Source organism: Malaya genurostris, chromosome 1 (assembly GCF_030247185.1).
Source record: "Malaya genurostris strain Urasoe2022 chromosome 1, Malgen_1.1, whole genome shotgun sequence".
NCBI classification, from domain to species: Eukaryota; Metazoa; Arthropoda; class Insecta; order Diptera; family Culicidae; genus Malaya; species Malaya genurostris.
Genome location: NC_080570.1, coordinates 59,769,303 through 59,779,606, shown reverse-complemented (window position 1 = coordinate 59,779,606; position 10,304 = coordinate 59,769,303). Strand labels below are relative to the sequence as shown.

Genomic DNA, 10,304 nt, shown 5'->3' with positions numbered 1-10,304 from the left:
CAGTGTTGTACAGAAATCATTGTACAGAAATCACATGTCTGTCAATGGTATTAGTACCGTAATGCATATCCAAGACAAAAACCGACTGTGCATCTCATCTAGATCAGTTTTTTTCTTTTGTTTTTTCTTCTCGTTATGCGTTACAGCGATGTCAGATCTACGGAAATCTCCGTAGATCTACAGATTCGAAGATTTTCTACGGACCCACGGATCCATAGACAAAATCTACGGAATTTTGATTTTTTTGTACGGAAATCTAAGGAAATTTGAATTTATCAACGGAGAACGGGAACCAGTTTTGTATGGCGAGCAAAAAAATTCCACCGCCAGCGCTTCCGAGAAGGATGCCAATATACGGAAATGACACTACTACTATCTGGCATCGCTGATGCGTTGTACCGGCGTGCGAGAACATAACTGTCCTACGTGAGAGACTTATCGCGTCTAAAGGTCACCTGGAGGTTGAAAAATTTCTCCACTGAAGCAATAACCGTAGCACCGGTAGGAAGCTATTTTGTGTTTCTCAGCTACAAAAGTTTCATCCTGTTCCAACCACTATCACTTTCATTTAGCTGATAAGCCCTCGCAGTGTGGTGACAATAAGTTATTTTAGTATCGATTTTCGTTTTCACTAGGTACGAACTGATTACACAATTCTGTAAAGCAGCAGTTAAACTGGTCAGCAAGATGGGTCGCAAATTCTGTGTCGGAGGCAACTGGAAGATGAATGGCGATAAGGCTAGCATCACCGAACTGTGCAAAGTGCTGACCACTGGACCACTGAATGCCGATACCGAGGTGGTGGTCGGATGTCCAGCCCCCTATCTGTCGCTAGCACGTTCCCAACTGCCGGACAGTGTTGGAGTTGCTGCTCAGGTTAGTAGTGTCCTTTCGGTGGGGGAGGGGCACTCAGGGTCGTTTATAGCAAAGGTCGGAAGTGTGGCATAAAAGTGAAAGGACACAAAGGTCGTCAGCCGAAAACTTTGTTGGCGTTTGGCCAAGTTCAAGGTTGAATAGTATTTTTTAATAATTATCACAGTTTATCAATGGATAATTTTTTGTGACTAGGTGCTAGCTTTAAGCCAGTGATACAAAAATAGGAAAAGATTTATTTTAATTTTATAGAAGTGCTCTTTTCCACATAAAAGATTGTTATAACATTCTGATTACCATCTAGCTTCTTATCCTGTATCTTTTAAATGGTAATTAAAACTTATTGGCAAGTACTGAACAGAAGGTTGGAATTAAAAATTCTAAAAAATAATGTTTACTTCTACTTAAAATATTTGGATATATATTTATTCTCACAATCACAATTACTTAATTCGTGTGCCTAACATGCCAAAGTGAAATAAAGTGTTGCCGAAGAACCAATAAAATATAATACCATCTTTTAAAAATTTCAGAACTCGTACAAGGTCGCGAAAGGTGCCTTCACGGGCGAAATCTCTCCGGCCATGCTGAAGGATTTGAACATTGGCTGGGTTATTCTCGGTCACTCGGAACGGCGCGCCATTTTCGGCGAATCGGACGAACTGATTGCGGACAAAATTGCTCATGCACTTGCCGAAGGTTTGAAGGTGATCGCGTGTATCGGAGAAACACTGCAGGAGCGCGAAGCTGGTCAAACCGAGGCTGTTTGCTTCCGGCAAACGAAAGCCATTGCCGATAAGGTGAAGGACTGGAGCAATGTAGTGATCGCGTACGAGCCAGTTTGGGCTATTGGCACTGGTAAAACAGCTACCCCGGAGCAGGCCCAGGAGGTCCATGCAGCGCTGAGAAAATGGTTTACCGAAAACGTGTCTGCTGATGTTTCCGGAGCAATTCGTATCCAGTACGGTGGTTCGGTTACTGCTGCCAACTGCCGGGAGCTGGCTGCCAAACCAGATATCGACGGATTCCTGGTGGGAGGTGCATCTCTTAAACCGGAATTCATTCAGATTGTGAACGCTAGACAGTGAGCATCACTACTAATAGGTCATTTGGAGAAGTGAAATACATGATACACGAGTTTGGCTTCTTGGGAAAAACGACTAGCCCAAGACGACAGTTTCACCAGTACATTATAACGTAAGAGCAAATTCTAATCTGTTATCAGCTAAGCGATAAAATTATGCAGAGATTATTCAGTAGAAAAAAATATGAGATTCATTTTCATTTACGATTTAATATTACTGTCCATGTTCGAAACTTTATCTGACTCATGTTCGAAAATTTCTTGATCGAAACTTTATGTGGCTCAAGAAAACAGTTTGCCTATGAATATACGAACATTATTTTTTTCACCGCGGATGCGAAAGATGACCGCGGGCTGCACTGCAGTTAATATTGCAGAAGCCCTTGAGGCCATGCCACTGCTGCCATTGTGTTCTTTAGTCATCCCGGTCCTGAGTGTGAATATGGTGAAAGGGTCATAAATGTTCCACCACGGCAAGTATAGTCCCATTTCGTCGTACACAAGTGCTGATCTTCCTAGAACTTTTAAATGTTTTAACGCGAAATTTTTGTCGTGAATACGACTTACTTTACTATGGGGTGCCTTTTCAAAATTAGCCATATGGAAGAATGGGCAGAACTTAATCGTGAATATCTCGACTTGTATTAATGGTAGCAACATAATTCTTTCACCATTTCATCAAAAATATGATCAGGAATTCAGGATAATATTTTGAACAGTGTGCGATAACCACAAACAACTCAAATATTAAGTTTTCTTAAAATTTGAAAACAACGCGGAAAACTTTTTACTTTCGCTTGGGTTTTTCGCGCAAGGACGACGATTTTGAGATAGTCAGGCACATATCTTCAACTGAATGCGTATAAAAGGGGAACCGTGGTCGAAAATCGATCATTTCTTTTCGTGCGTTCGATGGAAGCAGACGTCGTGGGAGTGGAATCATCAACCAGCAGCGAGAGAGAATGCACCTTCTGCGTGGTTAATAAAAACCTCAAACGCTCAGGTCGCATCTCTCATTCGCTTGCTGGCCATCGAGGCGCGAGGACCAGCCAGCAGCAGCAGCGGGAGTTAAACTTTCCACCAGCAGCGAGAGAGAATGCACCTTCTGCGTGGTTAATAAAAACCTCAAACGCTCAGGTTGCATCTCTCATTCGCTTGCTGGCCATCGAGGCGAGAGGACCAGCCAGCAGCAGCAGCGAGAGTTAACCAGCAGCGACGGAGAATGCACCTTCTCCGTGGTTTAAATCCTCAAACGCTCAGGTCGCATCTCTCATTCGCTTGCTGGCCATCGAGGCGCGAGGACCAGCCAGCAGCAGCAGCGGGAGTTAAACCACAGACTAACAGACATGACAGTATGAGTAAATTCTTATATAAAATAATTTTTCGTGATGCACTAGCTCCACCTATATTGTACTGCGCGAACTATTTACTATCTGTACACCCCTTGTGTTATGTAAAAGTTTTTTTACTAGTTGGTTTCCCCTCGTTTGTCAACACCGATCAGCTGCTTGCAGGGATGCCTGATTTCATCAAAATATTTGAAAATGAATCGTCACAATAAATTATTGGATTACGTTGATAATATATTTAACTTTTTCGCGATGTTTGAAGGTAACCATTTATTTGACTCAACGTTGTTCATCTAGACTATTTTTTATTGTTTTGGTAGTTTTCACCCGAAATTAAGTGGCGGCAGACCAGAAGCAAGTAAATATTGTAACAAAACGGGTTCGATTTTGAATTGCGTTGGAGGATGAGAAGTAGGCACAATTATGTATATAGTTTTGGCAATATGTATTAAATCTGTATCCTGCATGAAATTCGCATGGACGTATACAAATCAATACATTACAGGTAATTCTGTATGAATGGCAACTCTGTTGGTAAATGAAAAAAATAAACACAGTCTAGATGACAGACAGGATGTTTTTGATAGGGTAACGTGGCGCCATCATGACACATGTGAGTACTGTCCCAAACAAAGGAATATTCGAAATGACCGTTAAAATGATTGAAGAATCTAATTTGAGTGTCCTGTCTGTTAGTCTGTGGTTAAACTTTCCACCAGCAGCGAGAGAGAATGCACCTTCTGCGTGGTTAATAAAAACCTCAAACGCTCAGGTCGCATCTCTCATTCGCTTGCTGGCCATCGAGGCGAGAGGACCAGCCAGCAGCAGCAGCGAGAGTTAACCAGCAGCGACGGAGAATGCACCTTCTGCGTGGTTTAAATCCTCAAACGCTCAGGTCGCATCTCTCATTCGCTTGCTGGCCATCGAGGCGCGAGGACCAGCCAGCAGCAGCAGCGGGAGTTAAACTTTCCACCAGCAGCGAGAGAGAATGCACCTTCTGCGTGGTTACAACCTCAAACGCTCAGGTCGCATCTCTCATTCGTTTGCTGGCCACCAAGGCGAGAACCAGCAGCGACTGAAACTGGATTCTGAGTGTTATTGGATCTAAATTTAGGTCTTGAACTCAGGGTCCAGTTCTCTATTCCAGACTTCTATTCGGTTGTTCTTAAAACCATAATAATACTCCTAAAGAATTATGCGGAATTTACTTTACTGTACCTCTATACAACCCATTTTTGTCGTGAATACGACTTACTTTACTATGGGGTGCCTTTTCAAAATTTACCCTCTGAGAGAGTGATAAGAATCAGAACGCGTTCTAAGGAAGAGAACAAAATATCTGCTGCTGTACAACAAATCGTCCGGGAAAAATGTTCCGAAAAGTGGTGAATATCGCAGTGAGTTTCTCAATTTGGTCCTTGTGAATGCTAGAAACGAGTCCCTTCAGCATATTGATAGTTTCTTTCAATAAAATATGCAAATCCGAAATGAAATAATCGACATTAAAATTCTGTATGCGGCTATTTTTATAGCCGTTAGGACCGCCCATAAGTGAAAAAGCTACAAACGAAATCAGATAGAAACAAGCCTCTCAACAAAACTTGAATCAGTTTGGATTGTATCGCCACTGCGAGCAGATGTGTTTTGTGTCGTCTGCACGCTTTCGACAAGAGCGATTACGTCACAGCTGCCAGTCATTAGCATTGGGAAAAAAACAACGATGGAGAGCATTGCACAATATCAGCCGTTCTAATGGCTCTAAAAGTTTTCTAAAGAACTATTAGGATTTGTTGTTCGCAAATCGTAGGGAAATATCCTCAGTTTACGGCAAATCAAGAACAGTTTGCTTAGATTTGTGCACTTTTCGCTGTGTGAAACTCACAGTAATCGAGATCAAGTGAAGCTTTCTTTGTTTTTGCGAAAAATGTTCCAGAGTTTAATGTCGTAGAGAATTACGCAATTTGACTTTTCTGAATGCTAGAAACGAGTTCCTTCAGCATATTGATAGTTTCTTTCAATAAATTATGCAAATCCGAAATGAAATAATCAACATTAAAATTCTGAATGCGGCTATTTTTATAGCCGTTAGGACCGCCCATTAGTGAAAAAGCTACAAACGAAATCACATAAAAGGAAATCTCTTAACAAAAATTGAATCAGTTTGGATTCTATCGCCCCTATGAGCAGATGTGTTTTGTGTCGTCTGCACAGCTAGTTTCGCTTTCGACAAGAGCGAATTCGTCACAGCTGCCAGTCATTAGCATTGGGAAAAAAACAACGGTGGAGAGCATTGCACAATATCAGCCGTTCTAATGGCTCTAAAAGTTTTCTAAAGAACTATTAGGATTTGTTGTTTGCAAATCGTAGGGAAATATCCTCAGTTTACTACAAATCAAGAACAGTTTGCTTAGATTTGTGCACTTTTCGCTGTGTGAAATTCACAGTAATCGAGATCAAGTGAAGCTTTCTTTGTTTTTGCGAAAAATGTGAAAAAGGGGAATGCGTGCATAATTCATACAATTGATATTCGGAAGTGTTAAGGAACATGTCAGTTGTTTTCGTATTCACGACATCCAGTTATGTCTCTGACATTACCCACCCGCCTTTTTGTCTGGGTAATCTTTCTTATTTATCGATTGTTTCGCTCACCACCACTGAAGTATTTCCTAATTTACGGAAAGCGTCCTTTCTATAAACTTTAGTTTATAAAAAACGTGCTTAAACCATCTAGCAGTGAGATGATACCTCTTTTATCAATCCGCATGTGTTTTTTGCGTGAATATTCTCGATATTTTTAGTTTTCATGAAATTATTTTAATTCTGTTCTAATTTACAGTTTGAAATTTTAATCACTCATTACCTTGTAATTTTGGAACTGCAAGACGAATCGATGAACCTTTAAATTATTCCTTTTAATCTAAACGGGTGACAATCGATGCTCTCTCGCATATGTGCAAAATGACTCTCGATGGGCCAGGTGACCAAGAAAGTTTTGATATTTTCGGTTACAAGTTTGACTACATCACACAAAAACCAATAAAACTACCGCTTGTTTGGCAGCCTTTCTGAACCGATTTTATTTCTCTTTCATGTTTTGTTACGTTGCCAGGAAACTGGAGCAGAAAAAATGGCACTCACCCCGGGTGCAACGTTTTTAAAGGGGCGGCAAACTACTCCTTGGGGCCTTTTTTTTTTGCTTGCCCAAGTCATCTTTTCGGAGATGAAGTTCAGCTTTGTTTTATTTTGCTCACTAAACAAACGATGGGGCGGCAAATCTCTTATTTTGACCCGGGCGCCAAATTTGCTCGGTACGCCACTGGTGAACCCGATAGATTTATGTGAAATTTTTACACTAATCATCCTGTAGCTCCTGAACCGGATGTCAAATATGATTATAAATCAAGCAGTTTTTATGGGACCTTAAGACCTTTTATTTGAATATGAGATGGACGAAATCGGTCCAGCCATCTACGAGCAAAATGAGTGACATTATTTTAATTTCATTACATATATCATCCTGTAGTTCCGGAACCAAAAGTCGGATCCAAATGAAATTCAAGACCTTATATAGGAGCATAGGACTGATCATATGAGTCATAGTTTATATCATAGTTTGTAGAAATCAGTTAAGCCATATTCGAGAAAAATCAAAGATATTATTTTTAACATACAAATTTGTTTATCTCGACGAATTTCTTCGAATGGTATAAGGGTGTAAGAAGTTGTGTTCTTCCAGCAATTATTGCTGTAAGCAGTATAAATCAACATAAATATGAAGTTGTTTAGAATTTAAAAATACTGCCATCTTTCTAATACATGTTCGAACGATTATGTTGCCAAAAACGAACCGTGCTAAAATCGAAACATCATGAAAAAAGGTGCTGTGCGTAGTCTTTTAGGTGCTAGCAAACAATTTCATAAAACAGTATTTAAAATCGTGTATCACTTTTCTCCGAAACATCGCTTTATCATCAAGCGCGTAAAACTCCTACTGTTCACACTTAGAAAATTTCGCAGTATTCGGTAATTTTTTATCGAATTTTCAACAGCTGAACGTTCGGTAATTGAATTGATTACCGATCGTTCGGTAATTGCTGAACTGTCAAACAACTACCGTAAACTGTAAACCAAATGGATCTAACAGATTGTTCGGTAATTTTTGTTTGTTTGTTTTCCTTTGGTTAAAATTAAGGATTTTCGGATTTCAAAAAACAACACATATTCACAAAAACGAAAGGAGAAAATGGTTTTATTCCACGAGAAATTTAAAAAGTGTCAGATGTTCCGACTGACCGGAATTATGAGCGCCTTCCAAAACACTGCACAATCCGTCGAGTTCAACAAAAATTACCTTTGAACGATTTTTGTTGGCAGCAAGTGGACAAGTGATACAAAATTATTTTCTGCCTATAAGTAAACAAAAAGCTGCTAGTGGCTCTAATGTCTTAAAAACTTTATCACCTGTACCTCAATCCATTCGATGAACCCTTCAACATTTTTTTCGTTTGGTTAATAAAAAGACACTCACTGAATATTTTAATAACTGTTTGACAGTTAGTTTCATGACAATCAGTTTTCACAGAAGTTCGGTTATTGGAAGATAACTTTACCAAACGAACAGTATGATTTTTACCGTATTCGGCGACTATTCTGGTTTACCGTATCAATTGTATATCTAATACAGAATTATGTAATGAAAATTTACGTTAAACTGATCGTTCGGTGAAAATTTGCATAATTGTTGTACTGTAATATCGGTAATGTACCCATGTACCGAAATATCGGTTATTTCTATAGATTACCGAAAGATCTCGTCAAAAATATTACCGAACAAAGGAATTAAATCTTAGTGTGTTGGAATAAGGCGAAAAATCCGGCCCTCTGTCACGACGCCATCTTGATGAGATCAAAATCGGAGCTTCAAAATCAGCTGATTGCAACGTAAACAAACAAACAGTAATACATTTGTTTTACGCGTTTACCTTGTTTAGTACACGAAAATTAGTGAATTTTGAGTCGACTCGCTCACAATAACTTGTCGGTTTACCTAAAATACAGCAGACAGTGTTTTGGGACATCAAGTGGAGATAATTTTCACAATTTGAGAGTCGCGATGAGTATCAAAACATCGCAGTGTGTGAGGCTCGAATCGCGAGGGGCACAACGTAATCGGTATACTTTCAAATGGCTGGTGCTCACATACCGGTGTCAGATGGGTGGAAAAATCACTTACACAAAAATATCGATATATCCGTTAAAAATGGACGGATTTTAACAATCTATGACTTCTTGGATAACTGTGCGGAATCCAAGCCTAAAAACATATTCTGTTTTTAAGGTCAAGGTCAAGATATTCACCCCTATTTTGTACTTTGATCGAGTCGGATTATTTCGATCGAATGTGAAAATTTTGCATTCTGTATTTCGATCGAGCGATGCTTTTGTATGGAAAACTCGGGGTGATTGTCAAAAATCTGAAAATTTTGACATAAAACTTTGTATAACTCAAAAAGTAAACATCCGACCTCAAAACCATTCAATAGCGTTCCAGTCATCTCTGCGATCTCGACCTCTATGTTGACAACACACATACACACGGACATTTGCTCAGTTCGTCGAACTGAATTGATTGGCATATTACACTCGGCCTAGGAAAATTTTTCTAAAGTTTGAGCGAATTCTATACCTATTTTTTATATTTATAAAAAAGGTAAAAGGCGATATAGTTAACGCGGAGCTTCTTCTATATTTCTCAGTTTTCAGAAAACAGCGAGAAAGTTCACGAGGAACTTGTTCTGTACTTTTAAGATCTCAAAAGTGCCACGTGTATTTTTAAGCAGTAAGATAGTGAATGTTTTCAGTAAATAAACTACATTGCTTGGGTATTTTGATCGAATCTAAGCATCTCAATCGAATGTGAAATTTTTAATCTGTATTTCGATCGATTTCGAGTTTTCGGTAACTTTAACCGATCAAAATGCAGAATGGAAATTTTTACAATCGATCGAAAAATTCCTACTTGATCGAAGGGCAGAATAAGGCTGTACATGTTGATAGTAAGTAATAGGTTCACGATACTTTATTCGAAGTAGTTGCCTTCGAAAGATACGCATGCATGCGAACACCACGTCGAAAATACTGTTCATCTTTTGAAGTGATCCAGTCATTAATCTAATTTCCCGCATCTTCGCAACTAGTGAACTAGTGCTATTCAGCAGGTGCGTGAGACATCGATGAAAACAAAAGATAATCGGAAAGGGCAAAGACAGAGAAGTACGGCGGGTAGGGCAAAAGTTACCGTCAGAGTTCAGAAATGATGCTTTGGCTGCTTTCACTGTGAGTGCGGGGTTGTTTCACTGCAAAATGTCTTCCTAATGTCTTAACTTTTCGCTTTTCCTGCTATCTGGCATTCAGAACATGAGGAATCCATTTTTCTGCATCATGTATCTTCCCCATGGCGTGTAGACGATCAGAAATGGCTTGGCGACTAAAAATTAATCTTTTCGCAATTGTTAATAGAAGAACACCAAAATCCGAAATCCCTTTACTGTTTGCTTGTTCGTTAATATTGCTCGGTAGTTTGGAACATTTGCTATCTAAACGGGGTTGATACAATCGAGTCGCCACAACGTAGATTTGTTCTAATTGTTTCAAGAAAAAATTGTATATGCATACAGGACTCGAACCCATAACTTTTCCTATCTGGGGAAGTCGTTACAAAGGTGTGGTTCAATCAGGTCGATTTCTGCGTGGTGCTTCGTACGCAGGGTAATTTTATAGGTAAAACGACTTCCCTGGATAGGAAAAGTTACGGGTTCGAGTCCAGTGTCTGCATTAGCTTTTCGCGAAATTTCAATTTTGCTAGACATCTCGTTAGTTCTTTTGCAATAGATTTCTCGTTGGAAGCTAGTAAAAAGGTAGATTTGTTCGCTTACGTCTTTACCAAATACCGTGAATATTCATTCTTAATTGTTATCAACTACCGAGTTATGAAAGTT

General features: G+C 39.5%; 1 protein-coding gene across 1 annotated transcript; it reads left to right on the top strand.

Moving 5' to 3' along the window:
- The first annotated feature begins 346 nt into the window (after positions 1–346).
- On the top strand, positions 347–2,154 carry LOC131440201 (triosephosphate isomerase). The gene is made up of 3 exons (XM_058611269.1): positions 347–501; positions 636–876; positions 1,407–2,154. The coding sequence occupies exons 2-3, from the start codon at positions 688–690 to the stop codon at positions 1,959–1,961; spliced, it is 744 nt and encodes a 247-aa protein (XP_058467252.1). The 5' UTR covers positions 347–501; positions 636–687; the 3' UTR covers positions 1,962–2,154.
- The last annotated feature ends 8,150 nt before the right edge of the window (positions 2,155–10,304 follow it).

Bases quoted from the DNA above. Each gene is read 5' to 3' on its own strand.
- LOC131440201 (XM_058611269.1), top strand. From the start codon at position 688: ATGGGTCGCAAATTCTGTGTCGGAGGCAACTGGAAGATGAATGGCGAT. The intron at 877-1,406 runs GTTAGTAGTGTC...TAAAAATTTCAG, and splicing joins GTGTTGGAGTTGCTGCTCAG to AACTCGTACAAGGTCGCGAA.